The 25010-nt window shown below is 50.7% G+C and overlaps 1 protein-coding gene across 3 annotated transcripts in view; it reads right to left on the bottom strand.

The window, feature by feature from the left end:
* PPP3CC (protein phosphatase 3 catalytic subunit gamma) overlaps positions 1–25010 on the bottom strand; it is an 84816-nt gene that overhangs the window by 7746 nt on the left and 52060 nt on the right. For all 3 annotated transcript variants that reach the window (XM_088443419.1, XM_088443417.1, XM_088443418.1), the window contains 4 exons: positions 11955–12032; positions 10974–11055; positions 9710–9807; positions 8714–8743 (listed from right to left, as the gene is read on the bottom strand). In XM_088443419.1, the coding sequence (XP_088299545.1) occupies positions 8714–8743; positions 9710–9807; positions 10974–11055; positions 11955–12032 (288 nt within the window). The remainder of the gene's footprint in view (positions 1–8713; positions 8744–9709; positions 9808–10973; positions 11056–11954; positions 12033–25010) is intronic.

Raw genomic sequence — 25010 nt, 5'->3', positions numbered from 1 at the left:
TGCACATCGTGACGGGTGAGGAAGTCTGCTTCCCACTTGAGAACTCTCAGAATGAGCACTGCAGAAACGGCTGGGAGGTGACCGTCGTCCAATCTCAGAATGCGTGACACTTCTGTGATTGCTGCCTGACTTCGAGTGCCTCCTTGATGGTTGATGTAAGCCACTTTTGTGGCATTGTCGGACTGAACCTGTACAGGTTTTCCGTGAAATATGTGCTGGGCCAGGTTGAGGGCCCTGTAGACAGCTCGGAGTTCTAATATGTTGATTGGTAGGGTTGATTCGACCAATGTCCAACGGACCTGAAAGGAGTGCGAACGGCCACTGCGCCCCAGCCCTGGAGACTGGCGACCGATGTTAGGATTACCCAGTCCGGGGTCTAAAAGGGGCGACCCTTGGTTAGATGAGATGTCTGTTGCCACCAATATAGAGACAGATGCACCTCTGGAGAGAGCACCATCGTCTGAGCTTTGATCCGATGGGGTAACCATGGATCCCAGTACCTGCATTGCTGAGTGGATCGACACTCGGCGACTCTGGAGACATCTGCGCACTTGTAGTTGAAGTGTGGAGATCTTGTCTGCTGTCCGAAAGATTCTCTGAACATGAGAATCCAGCAGGGCTCCCAGATGAATCATTCTCTGTGAGGGATTCAGGGAGGACTTTTTCCAGTTGATTAACCCATCCGCGCTTGTGCAGGAAAATGAGAGATATGGTAAGAACTTACTTTTGTTATCTCTCTTTCTTCGGTCCATAGGCTCCACAGGGTTTCTTCAAAGTTCATAGGCTCTACAGGGTTGACCTTGGGGTATAACGGATCTGGATCCACGGGCACAACGCAGTTAAAGCTTTAGCTCCCAGGATGCACTGGGTCCATCCTCTATACCCCACCCCCGAGCCACAGGCACCTCAGTTGGTAAGTAGCCAAGGCCGGAGGAAAAACTGAGAGAAGGAAGACTGAAACACTGGAGAATCACACTCACAGAAAGGGCGGAGAATCATACTCACAGAAAGGGCGACTGAAAACAGGTGACCAGTAACACAGCCCATATGAAGCCAGGTGCATCAGGGCGGGTGCCCTGTGGACCCTAGGGACTTCGAAGAAAGAGAGATAACAAAGGTAAGTTCTTACCATATCTCTCTTTCTTCTTCAGGATCCACAGGGTTGACCTTGGGGATGTTCCAAAGCAGTAAGGGTGGGGACGCTCCTGAGCTGAGCGGAGAATCCGGCACCCAAATAAAGCATCCCGAGAGGCGAAGGTGTCAAAAGCATAGAACCTCAGAAAGGTCTGAATAGAAGACCACGTGGCCACCTTACACGGCTGAGGCACCACGGCAAGCTGCCCACGAGGGGCCCACAGACCAAGTGGAAAGAGCTTTTACAGAAGCCAGAACAGGCAGGCCTGCCTGTGTGTAAGCCTCTGAGATAGTCATACGAAGCCATCTAGCCAAAGTTTGTTTGTTGGCTGGCCATTCCCTTTTGTGAAATCCAAAGAGAACAAATAAGCAATCTCATTTCCAAAGGGAACTGGTTCAGTCTACATAGATTCTGAAAGCACAGCCCACATCCAAGAAGGCCTCACCAGCCGAGAGGCCTGGTGACTGAAAGGCCGGTAAACAATTTCCTGATTAATGTGGAAATTAGAGACCTTTGGTAGAAACCCAGGGCGAGTGCGAAGCACAGCCCTGTTCTGATGAAATTTCAGAAAAGGAGGACGACAAGAGAGCGCCCCCAATTCCGAAACCCTCCTGGCCAAAGCAATCGCCAGGAGAAAAAGCGACTTAGCCGTCAACCACTTGAGCTCCACCGAATCAAGCGGTTCAAAAGAAGGACCCTGGAGAGCCTGACTAACAACCGCCAACTCCCAAGGCGCCACAGGGGGAACAAAAGGAGGCTGAATCCGGAAGACCCCCTAGAAAAAGGTGCGGATATCCGGACGCTGAGCTATCCGTCACTTGAACCACACAGATAGTGCAGAAACATGCACCTTCAACGAGGCCAGACGTAGCATTAGGTCCAAACCAGCCTGAAGAAATGCCAAAATCCTAGAAATACGAAACACCTGAGGATCGTAGTTTCTGGCACCACACCACTCGAAAAAAGTATGCCAGACTCTGTGGTAGATCCTGGCTGAGGTAGGCTTACGTGCCCAAAGCATGGTGACGATAACAGCTAGAGAAGCCCTTGGATCTTAAGATGGATGTCTCAAGAGCTACACCGTCAAAGACAGACGACCCAGGTCCAGGTAAGGACCCTGAGACAACAGGTCCGGGCGCTGAGGCAGTAGAACGGAGTGTCGATGGAGAGACTCCGAAGATCTGAGTACCAAGGATGCCTGGTCAAAGCTGGAGCCAGCAGCAGGACCATGCCCCCGTCTTGCTTGAACTTCCAAATGAACCCTAGGAAGCAGAGATACGGGAGGAAACAGGTACGCAAACTGGAAGGTCCACTTCACTGACAGAGCATCCACCAAGCTTGCTTGTTCTGGACCCGTACACTGGTAACTTGTGATGGGAGGCCATGAGGTCCACTTCTGGGAGGCCCCATTTGTCCACAAGGAGTTGAAACACCTGTTGGTGAAGAGACCATTCCCCTGGATGTACGTCGTGACAGCTGAGGAAGTCCGCTTCCGAATTGAGGACTCCTGGGATGAACACTGCTGAGATTGCTGGGAGGTGGCACTCTGCCCAAGAGATGATGCGAGACACTTCCGTCATCGACGCCCCACTTAGAGTGCCCCCTTGATGATTGATGTACGCCACCGTGGTGGCGTTGTCGGACTGAACCTGCACGGCTCTTCCCCAAAGAACATGACCCAACAACTGGAAGGCACTATACACAGCCCGAAGTTCCAGAATGTTGATAGGGAGAATTACTTCATCCGCTGTCCAATGGCCCTGAAGTGAGTGCGGACCTGTCACTGCGGCCCAACCCCAGAGATTGGCATATGTTGTCAGAAGAACCCAGTCTGGGATCCAAAAGGGGCGACTCTTGGTGAGATGACTCGTCTGAAGCCACCATGACAAGGACAGGCGCACCTCTGGAGGCAGTACCAGCATCTGAGTCCTGATCCGGTGTGGTAACCCATTCCATTTGGATCAGCCCCTGCAGGAATGGAACTGGACATATGCCACAATGTCGAATGCTGACACCCTAGAACAATCATTGCCGAGTGAACCGACACCCGGCAACTGTTCAGGAGAATCCATAAGGGCTCCCAAATGAACCATCCTCTGTGAGGGATTATGGAGGACTTTTTCCAATTTATCAGCCACCCTTGTGCTTGTAAACAACCATTCGTCAGGTGATGTTGTAGAAGTACCTCCGGAGAGCTTGCCAGCAATAGTAGGTCATTGAGATACGGCAGAGGCCGTATACCTTGACTCCACAGATGGGCTGCCATGACAGCCATAATCTTAGTGAATACCCTTGGAGCTGTGGAGGCCAAAGGGCAGTGCCCGAAACTGGAAGTGCTGCTGCAGTATAGCAAACCATAGATACAGCTGATGAGAAGGCGCTATGGGAACATGAAGGTATGCACCCTGAATGTCCAGTGATACCATGTAATGCCCATGTTCCACAACCAGAATGATGGAACGTAAAGTTTCCATCCTGAAACTGGGTACTCTGAGGAACTTCTTCAACGACTTTAGGTTGAGGATGGGCCGATGAGACCCATCTGGTTTTTGGACCAAAAACAGAGTAGAGTAGTAACCAGTCCAAAACTGGTGGGGAGGTCTGTGACGAAAGGAGAGGACATACCCCTGAGAGACTACTTCTCTTACCCAAGCATCCTTGGTGGTGTGGCACCAGTACTGGGCGAACTGAAGAAGTCGGCCTCCCACCCTGGGATCCCCCAGAGGGAGGCCTGTCCCATCAGGCTGATGGTTTATCCTCCGGCTTGGAAGAAGGGCGTCTCCAGGCCTGCTTCTTAGGCTTAGAGGACGACTTGGCTGCAGATTGCCTAGGGAAAGAATGATCTTTTGGCTTCCCTTGTGAACGAAAGGACCGAAATGCAGAGGTCCTAGCCTTAGAAGGCGCAGCTGTCGATGGCAGAAAAGCTGTCTTAGACTTTGCCAGGGTGTCTACAATTTTGTCCAGGTCTGGGCCAAACAAAATCTCCCCATTGAAGGGCAAGGCCTCCAGGCTCTTTTTGGAATCAGCATCCGCCCTCCAGGAGCATAACTACAAAGAGTGGCAAGCTGACACGGCTGCAGCCGAGACTCTGGAGGTTAGTAGATTGGCATCCGGAGCAGAATCACCAATATATGCAGCTGCATCTCTCATTTGGCCCACTTAGGCTCTTTGAGCCTTAGGAGCCTCCTCAGGGAAGGTACTGTATCGTCCAGCACATTGGCCCAGCTCTCAATGGCCTTAGCCACCCAAGATATAGCCATGGATGGACGGGCCACAGCCCCTGAGAGAGAAATCGATTTCAGGCACGTCTCCACCTTCCTGTCCGTGGAATCTTTCAGGGATGAAATGGAAGGCATAGGCATTAGGTGAGTAACATGAGAATCCACTGCAGGCGGTGATTCCCACTATTTGCAATGATCTGCAGGAAACGTCTAGCTTGAGGCTAAACGTTTCTGCGACATGAAACCTCTTAATAGGCGATTGCCAGGCCTACGCCATGTGATCTGTCAGCTGGTCAGAGAGGAAGAACTGCCAAAATCACTTTTGCCTGTTTGAAATTTGGGTATTTGGATTTAGGGGCCGGGAACATCATATCAAGAATGGTTTGAACTGCCCTAACCAATGCTGGCACATTAATAGAAGATTTAGGTTCCACCTCCCAGATAGGGGAATCCGAATCAGACCCCTCAGGCATTTCTCCATCATCCGAAGACACATCCGTGTCTGAGAACTGTGTAGACTGGGATGACATAATTGAATAATTGGGCGTTTAGACGCCTTCTGAGGTTTTTCACTCCGCAGCATAGTTTGAAAGGCCGTAGATGAGGCCGCCAAACTCTGGACTGAACTAGAGAACACATCCACCTAAGGTGGCTGACCAGCTTGCGGAAGTCCCTAGAGGGGAATAACGGACTGTTGACGTACAGGAGGAGACTGCATATAAAGCGGTAACCCCTGATAGGGAGTAACAGTCTGAGGCTCAGGAGTAGACTGCAATAATTGTGGGATACCCTGAGAGGGAAGGATGGCGGATTGCAACCCCATATGGGGGAGAACGTCCACCAGGCAATCTGCAATGGAGGCCAGCACCTAAGAAAGCACCGCCCAAGGAGGGTCCTGACCCATTGTTGGGGGGTTTGCGGGGCCAGGCGACTGATAGCACCGCACACATAGTCCATCCTGAAGTAAATCCTCCTTACCAACCCCCGCAGCACAGCGCCTGCAGGAGAACAAAGTGGGAGCAGCGGAGTGCTCAACCTCCTTGTCAGACATGTCTGACTAAATAATATAGTCTGGGAGCGCCAAACTGGGTAACCCACACGCATGCAACACACAGGTCCACTAACATGGTACTGTGTAGCATACAACTGTATGTGATGGACCTCACAAATACTTGAATTTATATAAGTGAGATCAAACAAAAAAACCTTCCTACACACACCTGTCAGGGCTGTAGGAAAAGGAAAGGTGTAGACTGACAGTATTCAGAAATAAAGACACAGACAGTCAGCGCTAGCAAAAGTCACATACCATGCAGAAAGTAATACTCACTGCACCTTGCCACTACAATCAACCTACCCAGATTCAGTGTTTGGGTGGGCTATAGTGCTGCATACACTGTCCCTTCAGGGGATAGGTATACAAGGGGACGGGTCCGCCGGAGACCTCAGAGGGGGTGTGGCCGTAGAAGGAGAGCAGCTCAGCGACGCCAGACCGGAAAGGCGCGCTGAGCTGAGGGGAGGAGCCGCTAAAACAGGGAAGGCTGCCTCTTCTGGTTGGCTATTAATTGCCTCTCCTGGCTTCCTATTAACCCCCGAAACGTCGGCTCCCGCTGCCATTAAGGTTCCCTGGTGGTCTAGTGGACGCGCGGGGTATGGGGGGGAGCCGCCACTCCAGCACCTCCGGTCTGTCCCCAGAGACTGGAGGCAACAGACGCAAGCGGTGATCCGCGACTTACCTGTCTCCGTAGATCCGGCAGCAGTCCAGGGAGCCCGCAGAGTCCGGCTAGCACAGACTCTGGGGTCCCGCTGAAATCCCCAGATCTGTACTGGCGTCACAGCCCCGTCGGGGTGGCGCAGAGGCAGCTTGGACATCCAATGGACAGCCCGTCGCTGCCCGCTCTGAAGAGTTCAACGTAAAAGCAAACTATCAACTCATAAAATAAAAATTAGCTTAGGGGCTGCTAATCAGCCCCCCCTGCGCAAACAGTGACCCAACTCCAGCCGGGGACCAACTTAAACTGAGGTGCCTGTGGCTCGAGGTACAGAGGAGGACGGACTCAGTGCATCCTGGGAGCTAAAGCTTTAACTTTGTGGTGCCCGTGGATCCAGATCCAGCTATACCCCAAGGTCAACCCTGTGGACCCTGAAGAAGAAAGCGATGGTTAACTGCAGATGGCGGTGAAGCACTTCTGGGGATCCTTCTAGGAGCAGGTGATCGTCCAGATGTGTCAACAGTCGGACACCCTGACCAGGTAGGAGGGCCACCATGACAGCCATAAGTTTAGTAAACACCCGTGGAGCTGTGGATAGTCCAAAGGGCAGAGCCTGAAATTGGAAGTGTTGCTGTATAGCAAACTGGAGATATCGCTGATGTGAGGGCACTATAGGTACCTGTAGGCACGCGTCCTGAATATCCAGGGATACCATGAAGTCCCCAAGCTCCATAGCTAGGATGATGGAGCGTAGGGTTTCCATCCTGAACCTGAGTACCCTGAGGAATTTGTTCAAGGATTTGAGGTTGAGGATAGGCCGATGAGACCCCATCGGCTTCTGAACTAGAAAGAGAGTAAAATAATAACAAGTCCCCCGTTGAGATAGTGGGACAGGCGCAATTCCCCCTGCTTACAGCAAGGACTGTATTGTAAGGCCTTGTTCAGGTCTGAAGGAGGGTCTGTGTAAAAAAACTAGTGGGAAGGCCGTCTGAGAAATGAGAGGGCGTACTAGTGAGAGACCACTTCTTTTACCCAAGAATCCGTGGTGGTTTGACACCAGCACTGGGCGAACTGAAGTAGTTGGCATCCCACTCTGGGATATCCCAGAGGGAGGCCCATTCCGTCAGGCTGAGGATTTATCATCGGGCTTTGAAACAGGGCGTCTGGTGTTCCATGTCTGCTTGGTCCTGAGTTTGGTGGCCCTAGGGGAAGCCAACTGTCTAGGAAACGTCCAACCTTTAGGCTATCCCTGAGGACAAAAGGACTTAATGATGTAATCCGAGGCCTAATAGAAGTAGTTGCTGAAGGCAAAAATGTAGATTCTGATGCTGCCAACGTGGTTACAAACTTGTCAGGGTCTGAGCCAAACAAGATCTCCACATTGTAGGGTAACCCTACTAGGCCTTTCTTGGAATCCGCATTTGTCTTCTATGAGCCACAGGGTACGGCGGACAAACACAGCCGACACTCTGGAGGTCAGGAGACTGGCATCCACTGTCACCTCTCCAATATAGGAAGCTACATCTCGAATGTGAGCAACAAAAGACATCTGATCCCTAGAAGCATCTGAGGGAAAAAAAGTCTTCAAGTGCGTCAACCCAGCTCTCTATGGCTTTAGCCACCCATGTAATAGCTATGGATGGACGGGCAACATCCCGTGAAAGAGTATATCGATTTCAGGCAAGCTTTCACCTTTCTACCGTAGGATCCTTCAAGGAAATAACCGTAGGAATAGGCGACTTAGCGCTTTTAATTAAACGCATAACATGTGAACCCCCCCGCAAGGAGAGATCTGCGTTTAACCACCAGAGAAAATGGCCGCCGGAGACCTCAGAGGGGGTGTGGCCACAGGAGGAAACCGGTCAGCAAAGCCAAACCATAGTTAGAGTGGAGGAGCTGCTACAACAGGGAAGGCTGACTCCCCTGGCTGAATATTAACCCCTGGGATGCCGGCTTCCCGCGCCGATACTGTCCCCGGTGGTCTAGTGGGAGCGCAGGGTACGGGAGGCCTGCATCCACCTCAGTGCCTCCGGTTTGTGCCCTGAGACTGGAGGCAATGACTGCTAATACCGCAAACGGTGACCCGCCTTACCTTGTCCCCGTACACCAGGCCGCATTCTGGGAAGTCCGCGGGGACCGGCTAGCATGGACCCCCGAGGCCCCGCCAAGACTGGTGTCCCAGCACTGGCGGGGTGATGGAGCAGCAGCACAGACGTCCAATGGACAGTCTTGCTGTGCGCTCTGAAGATAGTTTAATAAAAAAAAAAACTACCAAAAACCATAAAATAGCTTTAGGGGCTGCTAAGCAGCCCCTCTGCATTAACAGTGACCCGACTCTGGCCGGGCACAAACACAAACTGAGGTACCTCTGGCTTGGGGGGAGGAGGGATGGACCGGTGCATCCTGGGAGCAAAAGCTTTAACTGCATGGTGCCCAGGATCCAGATCCAACCTACAACCCCAAGGTCTCCCTGTGGAGCCTATGGACCCTGAAGAAGAAATGTTTATCTTGTATGTAGCCAGTAATAACTAGTACATCGCCCCCATGTGTCAGTTCTGCTAACTGCTAGTAAAATTCGTAAGCAAAGCAGACCGTATAATGTGTGCAACCAAACATATTGCCGTGGATAAATGTACGTTTCTTACCTTCCTGAGCCTCAGCTGCTTCTTCTGTGGCTGTATGAGAAGCACAATCAGACCATGCGTCAGTGGAACATCTGACTACCGTTACAATGCACATTATTATATTAACTCAGAGCAGTTATTCAAGTCTTTAATACAGATATTCCCAACACACTGACTTGTGTGCAATAAGCTCACAGAACAGTCTCTCCCACTTATAGGAGGATAAAGCAGAATGTTCTCTCACATAAACACCATAACTGGCTGCCATAGACATAATCATAGATCTAATGGTAGATCACCTTTTCTGTATTCAGCCTAAAATCTGTTCTAACCCCCATGACGCTGCCCTCATCTAACATACTGCATTGCCATGTATCCCGCTGTTTCAGTACCCACAACTAGTCTGTCTCTCTCAGCACCTTCATACATACCCAGAGTAAGAAGCCTTAATGACACAAACTACTCACTTTAAAGAAAGAAATACATCAAGTAATTATTTTGATGTTTAGATTGAATACAGAGGGTATAAAACAGCTCACTGATCAGCTTTAGGCCAAAACCTCATTGGCCATATGTACTCTCCCTCAGTGTACAGAGCGTTACTATACTGCCAAAGCTATCTGCTCCAAACCTCAATACAGGAGCCCAATATCAAAACTTGGCAATAAACACCCAGAAACAAGCTGCATCTTCAACACTCATTATCCCGACCCTCACTACGTCCTCTCCTGTAACAAGACTGTATTATATATAGAAATACAAATTCTGTTATGCAGGAGAAACTATGAATATCGAGAAGCTGGAGATCCAGCAACAGAGACACACACACCAACACACACAGACACACACACCAACACACACACACAGACACACACACACAGACACATACAGACACACACACAGACACACACACCAACACACAGACACACACACACACAGACACACACACACACACACACACAGACACACACACACACACACACAGACACACACACCAACACACAGAGTATTTCTTACCGCTCTGCAGAGTTTGTCTACCACCAGACAGGACGCCCTGGGGCAGTGTCCCTGTGGGTGTCAGGCCTTTCAGTGTCAGCACACTCTCACTTTCCTCCCTGTGGGAGAGACAACAAGGATCAGGCTACATAATTACATAGTGATGCAGTGTTAGAAGAATAAGTCCTGCTTAACAGTAACCTGTGTTCTACAGGTGAAAAACAAATGGAAACACAAGGGTAAGTGAGGGATATCAGGCATATGGGGAGGGGGGGGGAGGTATTTATAAAAATAAAAATCGCATTTCCGATCTGGGCGCACAGCTAAATCTGTGATGTGTAGCCCATAGGCTACAGTGAGATGCTGCCATCTTCAGATGGCGGTAGCTGCAGGGGCCAATCTCCGGAATGCAATGCCACAAGTTGGTAAATATGGCAGCATCGCATCCCCCATAGAAACCTATTGGGGTTGTGGCTGCTGGCGGGAATTTAGGGGTCACAGCAGGTATCGGAGATATCTGCTGCCGTCACTCTGTCATACATTCGGGGAATAATACGTATTTGCGGTTACCCCCCCTGAAAATGGGTGTTTTCAGGGAATAAGCCGCAAATATTTATTGACAATGGGACGGTCAGTGTGAAGGCAAGCCCTCCGCACAGGCTGCAAACTCCATAGGGCTGTACTGGGCACACACTTCATACTGGCATTTCCACTTTCTGCACATTTATACAGGACAACATTCACTAACATTAACATATACACATTTGTTGGTGCATTAGTTCACCTACATTAGGGAAGCTCATTTGTGGCTACCACCCGTGAATTCACTAGAGGCGTTGCACTCACTAGAGGCGTTGCACTCACTAGAGGCGTTGCACTCACTAGAGGCATTACAGTCACAGGGTCCTAATGAACAGATAGGCCGCATTATCATGAATATTGGTTCAGTCACAAAATGGCTCCCCCTGCTGTGCAACACACACAACTGTAACTCTGTATTCCAAAAATTAACCTCATTTATCTTAATAAAGTACATGACCGAAGGGTATGTCGATTTCATCATTATTATTATTTTTTGTCATTATGTAACCAGTATAAGTGAAGTAATGTTTGTTGTTCAAGTAAATATTCCTTCAGGGCCGATCTGTTCATTCAGGATGAGCTGTGAATTGGCACCAGCGTCTCCTTTCATGGTGATTAATTACGTGTGCCGAGTTTATTTGGGTTCAGTGTGAGGTTAGTATGGTGTGTAAGAAGCCAGTGTCCTATTGCTTTGCCACATCACCTGAGCACGGAGAAGACTCGGGCCATCTTCCCGATCGCTCGGATCTTGTTCCGAATAATCTCTTTACGCACAGAAGCGCCACCTTAAAGGGAACAGAATTTGATGTTACCAGTTTAATAAATTAAGAAAAACCTAATTTATTAATTGAAAAACCGGGGATGCACTGCACATCCGTGCGTCTAAATGCACATATGTGACCGCTCTGCGTGACCAGCTATGAAACGCAGGGCAATCAGGAACTACTATTGGCAGGATTACAGGCCCAACTGGAATGCGCATGCTGTATCTGTAACGTAGGTGACCAATAATCACTTTAGGGCCCAACATCCAATTTACATTTTTCAACTTTTTTTCCAGAATATATTTCTTTTGTGTGTCCTGAAGGCGACCTGCACTCAGTAATAATGAGTCTGTCACTGTGGGAGCACAAATGGACCATACAGACTGTTTGCTGCTGCTAGGGGAGGTTATGTATTCCCATCCGATCAATTAGCAGCAGATTGGTCCTCTATCGTCCTATGTCACCAATCAGTAGTTGCACCAGTATAGTTATTTTAAGTAGGCAAAATTCACTTTTCAGTCCATTTAAATAAATTAGATGAATGGGCCGTTGGTAGGATTGTGCCTATAGATCTGTGTTTCCACATGAAGGCTCCTGAAAGGTGTTATTGAAAGTATATGGTGATGCCTGATGGTGAGTCAACACCCTTTGCCACAGATGGCACAATCATTCTATCACCTCCTATCAGAATTAGGGTACCTTTGTATGCCACCTTCATGCACAGCGCCATGCTCTTACTGCATAACGGTATTGGGGGAAAGGTTACAGACTGGTGAATCGGTGGCATTATTCACCATGGAGCTGTGACTCTCAGTCTATGGTTCTGGCGGCAGATACAGTTGGGCCACAATATAAAGATAAGACATCGGGCAGGTTCTGTACATAGTGTGGATTATAAAACAACAGGGTAAAACTCTCACTTTCCAGTGTGTCCTCTCCGTCTGAGATCAGCTCATCGTCTGAGCATATACTGAGAATATTCACCAGCATCTCTGTAACTGGAGAGGGACAGTAAGATCAGACACATACACACACAGGTGGTGTAACCAATAATCATCCTAATACGCAGGAAAACTGGGGCAATCTATATTACAGAGGTGGATAATGTTTGAAGTCTGCTCACTAGAAGTAGTTAGCCTGCAGCCTTGTACATTTATATACAACTTACTCCATTGTATCTTCTAGTAGGGATGTAGTCAGCATCCCGAGCCTGTGGGATGCAGACGGTCTATATACCAGTGCCAAAATCCTGACAGCATCGGGATCCTGGCACCAGTATCCTGACCGCCGGCATCCCGAAGGTAAGTATCGGGAGTTAGGGTGCGGGGTTAGGGTTAGGCACTAGGGGGAGTGTTAGGCACCGGAGAGGAAGTGTTAGGTTTAGGGTGCAAGGAGGGGGGGTTAGGCTTTGGCACTAGGGGGAGGGTTAGGCACTGGGGAGGAAGGGTTAGGGTGCGGGGAGGTGGAGGTTAGGTTTAGGCACCGGAGAGGAAGTGTTAGGTTTAGGGTGCGGTGAGGGGGAGGTTAGGCTTAGCCACTAGGGGGTAGGTTAGGGTTAGGCACCGGTGCGGGAGGGTTAGGGTAGGGGTTAGTGCTAGCATACTTACATATGGGTGTCAGGATTCTGACTGTTGGGATGCCACTGTCGGTATTCTGACCAGCGGCATCCCGACCGCCGGTAATCCATACCCAACCTCTTCTAGTATATCTAGTGTAAGATCACAGTATATCTTATACATCTAGCTGCCATTCTGAGTCACGCACTGGATATCTGTGTAATGTAGTAAGAAGTGGGCATGTGACCCACTTCAGCAGTGGAAACGCCACTCTTTAGTCCTACTGACACTGAGGACAACCAGTGAGCACAGTGCACACTATATGTAGCAGGGTAGTCTGTGATTACTCTCTCTGTGACATCACCATACGGTCACAGTGTCCATGTAGCAGGTTAGTTTGTAGTTGGATTGTGATATCACAGTAAATGGATGGTGAGGTCAGAGTGAGCGCATTGCAGTAGCCAGATATGTTTCAGGTTAGTCTGTGATTGGATGGTGATTCAACTGTGAGCAGTGTCTATGTAGCAGGCTAGTCTGTGAGTGACTGTGTTAATTTTGCAGATTGAGCGGAATACAGTCAAAGTCTATGTCGGAGGTAAGTAATTGGGTGGTGATGTCACAGTGAGCACAATACATTGTCACAGATAGACTGTGTGACTGCACTGGGCTCAATGTAACAGGTTAGTCTGTGATTGGATGGTGAGGCCACAAAGTGAGTAAGGTGCAGTCACACAGTCTACGAAGGAGGTTATGTGATTGGGTGGTGATGTCACATACAGTCACAGTGTCTATGTAGCAGATCAGTATATAATTGAATGGTAATATCACAGTGCAGTAATACAATTTTTCTACTTCAGGGTCCATAGGGTATCCACAGGATACCTTGGGGTATAGGTGTGACGTCAGTCGCAGGGCACCAAAGAGTTAAGCTTTCAGCCTCCCAGGATGCACTAGGTCCCCCTCCTATACCCCGCCCCCGGGCCAAGGCACCTCAGTTTAGTTTGGTGCCCGGCCGGCGTCGGGTGCACCTGTCGGAGTGGGGGCTAGAAGAGCCCCTGAAGCTTTCTTCAGTGCAGCTGTGGCTGCACATCTGGATGTACAGCATGGACAGTCAGTCCTGACGTCCATGCTGTCTTCCCTACACCCCCGCCGGTACCAGAACGCCGGTACCGATCCGGGGATGCTGGTGAGCATCCGGGGTCACAGCTAGCGGTGACCCCAGATGTTCCGGACCATGGCCGGATCCAAGGGGGACAAAGGTAAGCAGCGGGGTCCCGCGGTGGGTCCCCGCTGGTCACATGGTCCTAAGTCCCCAGGCAGGGGGCTCCCTGGGGACTGGCTGCAGCGTGGAGCCAGGTACTGAACCTGCGCTTTCCACTACCCCCTGGGACAGCGGACCGCAGCAGAGCGGTAGCGCTGCGGCGTCCCAGGGGTTAAATGCATGCCAGGGGAGCGCGCCTTCCCTGTCTCACAGCCGGCGCCTCCCCCGCTGCACACAGCCCTCTCTGCACTGTGCTGACTGGCCCTGTGTCAGCGCTCCTCCCCCAGGCCAGCTTCTCTCTGCTCCTCGGCGGCCATCTTCTCTGCAACGCATGGTGAACGCTGCTGGAAGTCTGGAAGGAAGCATCGTGGTCTGGGTCCCCCCGCATACCTCTCCTCCGCTGTGGCTCAGGTCTGTGTATGCAGCGCTGTGTCCTACCAGGCCCTGTGTCTGTGTAGTTGAGTGATCAACGCTGTTAGTGCAGGAATTGTTATTTCTCTGCATTGTATGTGACTGTGCTAGCGCTGCCTGTAACTTTTCTTCTCTAAACTGTCAGCTTTATTACTGTCCCTGTTCTTTCTGCTAAAGCCCTTGCGGTGCGGTGCTGCAGGGTGGTCTCTCGCCTATTTAATACTTAATTGGTGAGAGAGGTCACATACGTGGTGCCATCATGTCTGAAAGTGATTTTCCCCTCCGGCTACAGTGTACCACGTGCAAAGTACCGTTAGCGGAGGGGGAGGGTAGCGCGGAGGGCCTTTGCCGGCAGTGTTTGTCCATGGCGCGGCCTATTACGGTTACAGCACCGGTACAGGAGCCGCCCTGGGCTTGTTTCGCTCAGGCGTTAACAGCTTTAGTGGGCCAGTTAGCTCCGCAGCCCGCGTTTACTCCGATGGGTTTGTCCCAGCAGTCTGTGGTGTCGTCACCCATGCAGGGGTTCCCACGACAATTGGTGGTACCCCACAGTCTCCCTATTTCCCCGCTCCCGGGTTCTCAGGAGCCAGCGTGGGTTAACTCCCTGACGAGTTCTGTACAGCACTTATCGGATGTGTTGCAAGGGGAGTCTGTGATGCGGCCTCATAAAAGGCCGGTGGCGTCTCTGTCCGCTCCTTATGAGGATGACGAAGGGACATCTGATGATGGGGAGATTCTGGATCCTTACGATCAGGAACCTCTCCATACTAAGGACGCTGATGCTAAGTCCAAAGTATATATTCCTGGACTTATTCGGGCGGTCCGCACAGCCTTGGTGATTGAGGACGAAGTTCCCCCAGCGGCTAAATCTAAGTATGCCTTTTTCAAAGATGTGAAGGGCGATACCACAGTCTTTCCTCTTTCGGGTCAGTTGGTGGACCATTTAGAGGAGGCGTGGAAACAACCTGGCAAAAGATACCAGCCGCAGAGACGCCTGGCGGTGGCTTATCCGTTCGCGGATAATTATTTGCTAAGTGGGAATCCCCTCCACAGGTGGATTCTCACGTGACCCGTCTTGTCCGTAGTGCCACATTGCCGATGCCATCCATGTCCTCCCTTAAGGATGCTACGGACCGCAAGGTAGAAATCTGCCTGAAGTCCGCTTATTCCCTTGCAGGGGGGGCAGCACGGCCGGCTATGGCCATTTGCTGGGTTGCCAGAGCGATGGAGCGCTGGGCGGATTCATTAGAGGCTTCTTTTGAATCCGACTGTCCGGCCGATCAGGCGGAGTTGATTGGCAATCTCCGTGATTCGGCCACCTACATCAACGAGGCGGCTCTAGACATTAGTACTCTGGTGTCTAGAATTTCTTCAGCAGCGGTAGCTGCTCGTCGCACCTTGTGGCTGCGATCCTGGAAGGCGGACGCAGATTCCAAGAAAGGTCTGGAAGCGTTGCCGTTTACCGGAGAAGTTCTCTTCGGTCCGGATCTGGATAAGATTGTGGCCACGCTGGCGGCAGCCAAATCTGCTTGTCTTCCGTCGGCCGCTGCTCCTTCTGGTTCTGGACCATCGTCCTTTCGGTCATCTAGGGCCCAGGGCAGGCCCAAACCACAGTCGTTTCCTCGACAGGCTGGCCCTAAGAAATCGGTCAAGCCCCGGAAACAGGCATGGAGTACCAGACGTCCGGCCCCCAAGCCAGATGACAAGCCTGCGGCCTGACGGTCCGGGTCTCCCCTTGGGGGATCCCAGGGTGGGAGGCCGCCTGCTGCAGTTCTCCCGGTGTTGGTCGTTCACTACGACAGACACTTGGGTTCTGGAGGTGGTCTCCCACGGGTACGCCCTCTCCTTCCGGCACAGAACCCAGGCTCGATTCTCCACCACGGGTCTACCATCAGACCGGAACAAGGCTACGGAGCTGCGAAAGGTATTGCACACTATGCTCCAGGCTGGAGTTATAGTGGCTGTTCCATTCTCCCAGAGGGGCCAGGGTTTCTATTCAAATCTATTTTTGGTACAGAAACCCAATGGGTCATATCGTCCGATTCTCAACCTCAAAGCACTCAACAAGTCTTTGCGGGTCCCGAAGTTTCGGATGGAGACCCTACGTTCCATCATTCTGGCGCTGGAACCTGGGGACTACATGGTGTCATTGGACATACAGGACGCTTACCTGCATGTCCCTATTCTTTTGCGCCATCAAGAGTTCCTTCGGTTTGCAATCCGCAGCGACCACTTCCAGTTTCGGGCGTTACCTTTTGGCCTGGCGACAGCACCACATGTTTTCACCAAGGTGATGGCGGTCATGGCGGCTTCTCTGCGGCTGCAGGGAGTCCGCATGTTGCCGTACTTGGACGACCTGTTATTGGTGGCAGGATCTCCAGAGCTCCTGTTACACCACTTGGACCTGACCATTGCACTGCTGCAACGGCACGGCTGGCTAATCAACTGGCAGAAGTCCACTCTAATCCCGTCTCGGAGGATTCTGCATCTTGGAGCCTTATTGGACTCGGGACAGCAAAGGATCTTCGTGACGGAGGACAAGATCTCTGCTTTACAGTCAAGGGTGCGCAGTTGTCTGCACAGCCGCCGGGTGTCCTTACACTCGGCGATGAGGTTACTGGGCTCCATGGTGTCGGTGTTCGACATGGTGGAATACGCCCAGTTTCACTCCAGACCTCTGCAGCACCTGTCCAAGTGGAACGGGCTGCCTCAGTCTCTGAAGTTCCAGACGATTGTGCTCACCCCGGAGGTTCGCCTGTCCCTTGCGTGGTGGTTAAAGACGACCCACCTCAACAAGGGACGTCCGTTCTGGGTTCCAAATTGGGTCCTGTTGACAACGGACGCCAGTCTTCGGGGCTGGGGAGCAGTTTCGGGTCCACACTTGTTCCAGGGCAGGTGGACGCCGACAGAAGCGGAGCTTCCAATAAATATCTTGGAACTCCGTGCGGTCTTCAATGCTCTCCTGCAGGCACAGCGGTTTCTCCAGGGTCACCCGGTGCAGGTCCAGTCGGACAACGCTACCACCGTGGCCTACATAAACAGGCAAGGAGGAACTCGCAGTCGGGCGGCTCTCGTAGAGGTCTCTCGGATCCTGGTTTGGGCGGAGCGCACTCTTCCGGCCATATCAGCGGTCTTCATCCCGGGAGTGCTAAATTGGGAGGCGGACTTTCTAAGTCGCCAGGACGTTCATTCAGGGGAATGGTCCCTGCACCCGGACGTTTTTCAACTACTGGTGAACAGGTGGGGTCTTCCAGAAATCGACCTCATGGCGTCCCGGCACAACAACAAGTTGCCGGTGTACAGGTCTCGCACAAGAGACGAAGGGGCGTCTCTGGTGGATGCTCTGTCCATCCGGTGGACGTTCAGGTTCGCATACCTGTTCCCTCCGGTCTCCCTTCTTCCACGGGTAATCCGGAAATTCAAACAGGAAGGAGGGACGCTCCTGTTGATAGCTCCCGCGTGGCCCAGACGGCACTGGTTCTCAGACCTTCAGGGTCTGTCCGTGGACAGTCCTCTGCGGTTGCCGCTACGACCGGACCTTCTGTCTCAGGGTCCTTGTCTTCACCCGGACCTGACTCGGCTGTCTTTGACGGCGTGGCTGTTGAGACGGCCATGCTGAGGTCCCGGGGGTTTTCCAGCTCTGTGGTGCGTACCATGTTACGAGCTCGGAAACCGTCTTCCGCGAGGATATACCATCGCGTGTGGCATACGTTCTTCCAGTGGTGTCGACCGAGAGGTTATGCACCGCGGGAGTTTCGTCTGTCTCGGATTCTCGCCTTCCTGCAAGCGGGACTAGATCATGGGCTTCGCCTTGCTTCTTTGAAGGTACAGGTTTCGGCCCTATCTGTCTGGTTTCACCGTAGGATTGCTACAATCCCGGATGTGCGCACCTTTATGCAAGGTGTTCTCCGTATTCAGCCGCCCTTTGTTCCACCTGTGGCGCCTTGGGATGTGGCTGTGGTCCTGAAGGCTCTCCAAGGACCGCCGTTTGAACCACTGGGCTCAGTGGATATTAAATGGCTAACAGCTAAGACTGTTTTCCTTCTGGCCATTGCTTCGGCCAGATGTGTTTCTGAGTTAGGGGCTCTTTCTTGTAGACCCCCTTTCTTGGTTTTTCATGGGAACAGGGCAGTGCTCCGCACTCGGCCCGAGTTTCTTCCCAAAGTTGTTTCCCAGTTTCATGTTAACGAGGAAATAGTTGTTCCGGCCTTTAACTCACCGGGTCTTTCCGTGGGTGATGCCTCTTTGGATGTTGTGCGGGCCTTAAGGACTTATGTTGACCGCACTTCTTCGTTTAGGAAGTCGGACGCTTTGTTTGTCCTCTATGGCTTCCGTAAAAAGGGTTGGCCTGCTTCAAAGCAAACTTTGGCAGCCTGGATCCGTATGGCTATTTCTGAAGCTTATCTTCATGAAGGCCTACCGATCCCTCCTTCTCTGAAGGCTCATTCCACTAGGTCTGTGGGTCCTTCGTGGGCAGCTCGACGTGGTGCCTCGGCAGTTCAGATCTGCAAGGCTGCTACGTGGTCTTCTGTCCATACCTTCGTGAGGTATTACAGGTTTGACACCTTCGCCTCTCAGGATGCTTCCTTCGGGCGGCGGATTCTCCTTTCTGCACAGGAGCGTCCCCACCCTTAAAGGATACTGCTTTGGGACATCCCCAAGGTATCCTGTGGATACCCTATGGACCCTGAAGTAGAAAATATGAGATATGGTAAGAACTTACCCTTGTTATCTCTATTTCTACGAAGTCCATAGGGTTCCACAGGACTCCCGCCCTGTCGCACCTGTGCTGCAGATGGGCTTTACTCTGGTCACCGGTTTTCCGTCTCCCTCTGGTGAGAATGTGATTCTTGTATGTGTCCAGATCTTTGTTCTCTCTCTTCCTTCTCCTCCTCCGGCCTATGGCTTGGTAACTAACTGAGGTGCCTTGGCCCGGGGGCGGGGTATAGGAGGGGGACCTAGTGCATCCTGGGAGGCTGAAAGCTTAACTCTATGGTGCCCTGCAACTGACGTCACACCTATACCCCAAGGTATCCTGTGGAACCCTATGGACTTCGTAGAAATAGAGATAACAAGGGTAAGTTCTTACCATATCTCATATTATGTACCAGATAAGCAAGTCATTGTGTGTGTCACAGTGTAGACAGAATATATGTAGCAGGTTAGTCTGTGAATCATTGGTTATTACATTGCGTGCAGTGCAGTCACACAGTGTATGTAGCAGGTTATTATGTGATTGGGTGATGCCTCAGTGAGCGCAGAGCAGTCACACAGTCTATGTAACAGGTTAGTCTGATGGGATGACATAGGAGAGTGAGCGCAGGGCCTGATTTAGATTAGTACGCTAATGCAATTGCAGCTGCGAAAATACGCAAAATGTTGCAGACGCCAGGATATTGATTGAGGTGACAACCGGGGCTATTGCAAATTCAAGCAACTAGGTACACATACGCAGCCGCTGTTGATAGCCACGCATAGATTTATCACTGAATGACCCATGTTATCTGTGTACGGGATCGCAGTTGTAGGCTGAGACACGCCACGAAAACAGTTGCGACATGCCTGCGTTTTTTCAGTCACTCCCCATAACCGTCCCCAAATGGTTCCTGAATGTCAATCACTTTTTTAATAAGACCTCACTGCGAGCGGCATTGCTAAGGTACCTTGGCACATGCCACAACGGAACTAGGCGCTTCTGAACCTCTGTAGAAAAATATAATAACACACAATATGTAAATTCCCGTTTGTGTGGGTCAAAAAGAACCATCTGTGGAGGTTCTCAATAAATTTAAGGTAGAAAATCATATACAAGACCTGCGCAGTAGGAAATTAACACATAATGAGTGTAGCTCGTAATTATAATTTAATAAGGATAATTTCTTGAGCATAAGGAAAATTAAATGAGTACTAAAATAGTATCTAAAAAATATCTGTTGATATTAATGATGGTTAATCACAATAGTGATAGAATTTAAGAACAAAATTATCTAATACATTCAATTGAAAATACAATAAAAAGAAATAATAAATAATAAAAAGCAGGGGAAAAAAAAAAAAACAGAAGTCCAATAATGATATTAAAAATAAGTCAGAAAAAAAGGGGGATCCAAAAAGGAATCTATGTAGCAGTCTGCTAAAACACCTAAAATATTGCTTTTGATGGTGACACAACATCTTAACAATAAATGGTCCATGTGGAAAACGGGATATCCCTGTTTTAGCAGACTACTACATTGATTCCTTTTTGGATCATCCTTTTTTTCTGACTTATTTTTAATATTATTCGACTTCCGTTTTTTTCCCCTGCTTTTTATTATTTCTTTTTATATTATTTAAATTGAATGTATTACGTAGATAATTTTGTTCTTAAATTGTATCACTATTGTGATTAACCATCATTAATATCAACAGATATTTTTTAGATACTATTTTAGTACTCATTTAATTTTCCTTAAGATCAAGAAATTATCCTTGTTAAATTACAATTACGAGCTACACTCGTTATGTGTTAATTTTCCTACTGCGCAGGTCTTGTATATTATTTTCTACCTTGGCACATGCGCAGTCAGCCAATAATCGCTAAATTCAATATCAGCAATGTGTACACATCTGCATCAGGCCCACAGTACAGGAACAGTCTATGTAGCAGGTACTTTGTGATTGCATGATGATGTGATAGAGTGAGCACAGTGCAATAACGTTATGTGATTGGGTGGTGACGTCACATGCAATCATGGTGTCTATGTAGCAGGTTAGTCTGTCATTGGAAGGTGATGTCACAGTGAGCACAGTGCGGTTACACAGACTATGTAACAGGTTAGTCTGGTTTGATGATGTCACAGAGTGAGCACAGTGCAGTCAAAGTGTCTATGTACTAGGTTAGTCTGACTGGATGGTGATTTGAGCACATTGACGTCACACAGTCTATGTATTAGGTTAGTATGGGATTAGAAATTGACGTCACATGGTAGTACGAGATTAGATGGTGACATCACACAGTCTATGTATTAGGTTAGTATGTGATTAGAAGTTGACGTCACACAGTCTATGTATTAGGTTAGTATGAGTTTAGATGGTGACGTCACACGGTCTATGTATTAGGTTAGTATGAGTTAAGATGGTGACGTCACACAGTCTATGTATTAGGTTAGGAACAATTATACCCTCTTGTCTATTCTGGTTTACCCGGAGTTCTCTTAGGAATATTAATCATATTAGTAACAAGTGCAATATCTGAAGGATTTCACTGTGTATTTTTTCTGTTTATTATTTTGTATGTGTTTTATATATTAATTATTCATACACTCCCGGGAGCTATCAATTATGTGAATGATATTTTATATGTAATAAAATATTTATAATTGTATTATATATTTCTACTTCAGGGTCCATAGGGTATCCACAGGATACCTTGGGGTATAGGTGTGACGTCAGTCATCGGGCACCATAGAGTTAAGCTTTCAGCCTCCCAGGATGCACTAGAGTCCCCTCCTATACCCCGCCCCCGAGCCAAGGCATCTCAGTTTAGTTCGGTGCCCGGCCGGAGTCGGAGGCACCTGTTAGAGGGGGGCCATGAAGAGCCCCTGAAGTTTTAATTTTGCAGCTGTGGCTGCACATCTGGAAGTACAGCATGGACAGTCAGTTTTGACGTCCATGCTGTCTTCCCTACACCCCCGCCGGTACCAGAACGCCGGGACCGATCCGGGGATGCTGGTAATTTCTTCGGCAGCGGTGGCTGCTCGTCGCATCTTGTGGTTGCGATCCTGGAAGGCGGACGCTGATTCCAAAAAGGGTTTGGAGGCGTTGCCCTTTAACGGAGAAGTTCTCTTCGGTCCAGATCTGGACAAGATTGTAGCCACACTGGCGGCAGCTAAATCAGCATGTCTCCCGTCGGCCGCTGTCCCTTCTGGTTCAGGACCATCGTCCTTTCGGTCTTATAGGGCCCAGGGCAGGCCCAAACCACAGTCTTTTCCCCGACAGGCTGGCCCCAAGAAATCGGTCAAGCCCCGGAAGCAGGCCTGGAGTACCAGACGTCCGGCCCCTAAGCCAGATGACAAGCCTGCGGCCTGACGGTCCGGGCCTCCTTTTGGGGGATACCAAAGTGGGAGGCCGCCTGCTGCAGTTCGCCCAGTGTTGGTCGGTCACCACGACAGACACTTGGGTTCTCGAGGTGGTGTCCCACGGGTATGCCCTCTCCTTCCGGCACAGACCCCCGGGAACAAGGCCACGGAGCTGCGGAAGGTCTTGCACACTATGCTCCAGGCTGGAGTTATAGTGCCTGTTCCATTCTCCCAGAGGGGCCAGGGTTTCTATTCTAATCTCTTTTTGGTGCAGAAACCCAATGGGTCGTATCGTCCGATTCTCAACCTCAAGGCTCTCAACAAGTCTTTGCGGGTGCCGAAGTTTCGGATGGAGACCCTACGGTCCATCATTCTGGCGCTGGAACCTGGGGACTACATGGTGTCATTGGACATACAGGACGCTTACCTGCATGTCCCTATTCTTTTGCGCCATCAACAGTTCCTCAGGTTTGCATTCCGCAGCAACCACTTTCAGTTTCGGGCGTTGCCTTTTGGCCTGGCGACAGCACTGCGTGTGTTCACCAAGGTGATGGCGGTCATGGCGGCTTCTCTGCGGCTGCAGGGAGTCCGCATGTTGCCGTACTTGGATGACCTTCTCTTAGTGGCAGTATCACCGGAGCTCCTTCTGCGTCACCTGGACCTGACCATTGCCCTACTGCACCGGCACGGCTGGTTGATAAACTGGCAGAAGTCCACTCTAATCCCGTCTCAGCGGATTCTGCACCTCGGAGCCTTATTGGACTCGGGACAGCAAAGGATCTTTGTGACGGGGGAAAAGATCTCTGCCTTACAGTCGAGGGTGCGCAGTTGTCTGCACAGCCGCCGGGTGTCTCTACACTCGGCGATGAGGTTACTGGGCTCCATGGTGTTGGTGTTCGACATGGTGGAATATGCCCAGTTTCACTCCAGACCTCTGCAGCACCTGATCCTGTCCAAATGGAACGGACTGCCTCAGTCTCTAAAATCCCAGACGATAGTGCTCACCCCGGAGGTTCGCCTGTCCCTTGCCTGGTGGTTGCAGACGACCCATCTCAACAAGGGACGTCGTTCTGGGTACCAAATTGGGTCTTGTTGACAACGGACGCCAGTCTTCGGGGCTGGGGAGCATTTTCGGGTCCACACTTGTTACAGGGCAGGTGTACTCCGACAGAAGCAGAGCTTCCAATAAACATCTTGGAACTCTGAGCGGTTTTCAATGCTCTCCAGCAGGCACATCGGGTTCTCCAGGGTCGCCCAGTGCAGGTCCAGTCGGACAACGCTACCACCGTGGCCTACATAAACCGGCAAGGAGGAACCCGAAGTCGGGCGGCTCTCGTAGAGGTGTCTTGGATCCTGGTATGGGCGGAGCGCAATCTTTCGGCTATATCAGCTGTCTTCATCCCGGGAGTGCTAAATTGGGAGGCGGACTTTCTCAGTCGCCAGGACGTTCATACGGGGGAATGGTCCCTGCACCCGGACGTTTTTCAACTGCTGGTGGACAAGTGGGGTTTTCCAGAGATCGACCACATGGCGTCCCGGCACAATAACAAGTTGCCGGTGTACGGGTCTCGCTCTGTCCGTCCGGTGGACGTTCCGGTTCGCTTACCTGTTTCCTCCGGTTTCCCTTCTTCCACGGGTAATCCGGAAAGTCAAACAGGAAGGAGGGACGTTCCTGTTGATAGCTCCCGCGTGGCCCCGACGGCACTGGTTCTCAGACCTTCAGGGTCTGTCCGTGGACAGTCCTCTGCGGTTGCCGCTACGACCGGACCTTCTGTCGCAGGGTCCTTTTCTTCACCCGGACCTGACTCGGTTGTCTTTGACGGCGTGGCTGTTGAGACAGCCATGTTAAGGTCCAGGGGGTTTTCCAGCTCTGTAGTGCGTACCATGTTAAGAGCTCGGAAGCCGTCTTCCGCGAGGATATACCATCGCGTGTGGCATACGTTCTTCCAGTGGTGTCGACCGAGAGGTTATGCCCCGCGGGAGTTTCGTATGTCTCGGATATTCGCCTTCCTACAAGCGGGACTAGACCATGGGCTTCGCCTTGCTTCTTTGAAGGTACAGTTGTCGGCCCTGTCTGTCTGGTTTCACCGTAGGATTGCTACAATCCCTGATGTGCGCACCTTTATGCAGGGCGTTCTGCGAATTTAGCCGCCTTTTGTTCCACCTGTTGCGCCATGGGACTTGACTGTGGCCTGAGGGCTCTCCAAGGACCGCCGTTTGAACCACTGGGCTCAGTGGATCTTAAATGGCTAACAGCTAAGGCTGTTTTCCTTCTGGCCATAGCTTCGGCCAGACGTGTTTCTGATTTAGGGGCTCTTTCTTGTAGACCCCCTTTGTTGATCTTTCATGGGAACAGGGCAGTGTTACGCACTCGTCCTGAATTTCTTCCCAAAGTTGTTTCCCAGTTTCATGTTAACGAGGAAATAGTTGTTCCGGCTTTTAACTCACCTGGCCTTTCAGTGGGTGAGGCCACTTTGGATATTGTGCGGGCCTTGAGGACTTATGATGACCGCACTTCTTCGTTTAGGAAGTCGGACGCCTTGTTTGTCCTCTATGGCTTCCGTAAAAAGGGTTGGGCTGCTTCAAAGCAAACTTTGGCAGCCTGGATCCGTATGGCTATTTCTGAAGCTTATCTTCATGAAGGCCTGCCAGTTCCTCCTTCTGTGAAGGCTCATTCCACTAGGTCTG

The sequence above is a fragment of the Taudactylus pleione genome, unplaced genomic scaffold (genome assembly GCF_031769625.1).
Source record: "Taudactylus pleione unplaced genomic scaffold, aTauple2 ptg000329l, whole genome shotgun sequence".
Classification (NCBI taxonomy): Eukaryota; Metazoa; Chordata; class Amphibia; order Anura; family Myobatrachidae; genus Taudactylus; species Taudactylus pleione.
The sequence above is the reverse complement of the archived record's forward strand: the minus strand, read 5'-3'. Positions and strand labels throughout refer to the sequence as shown.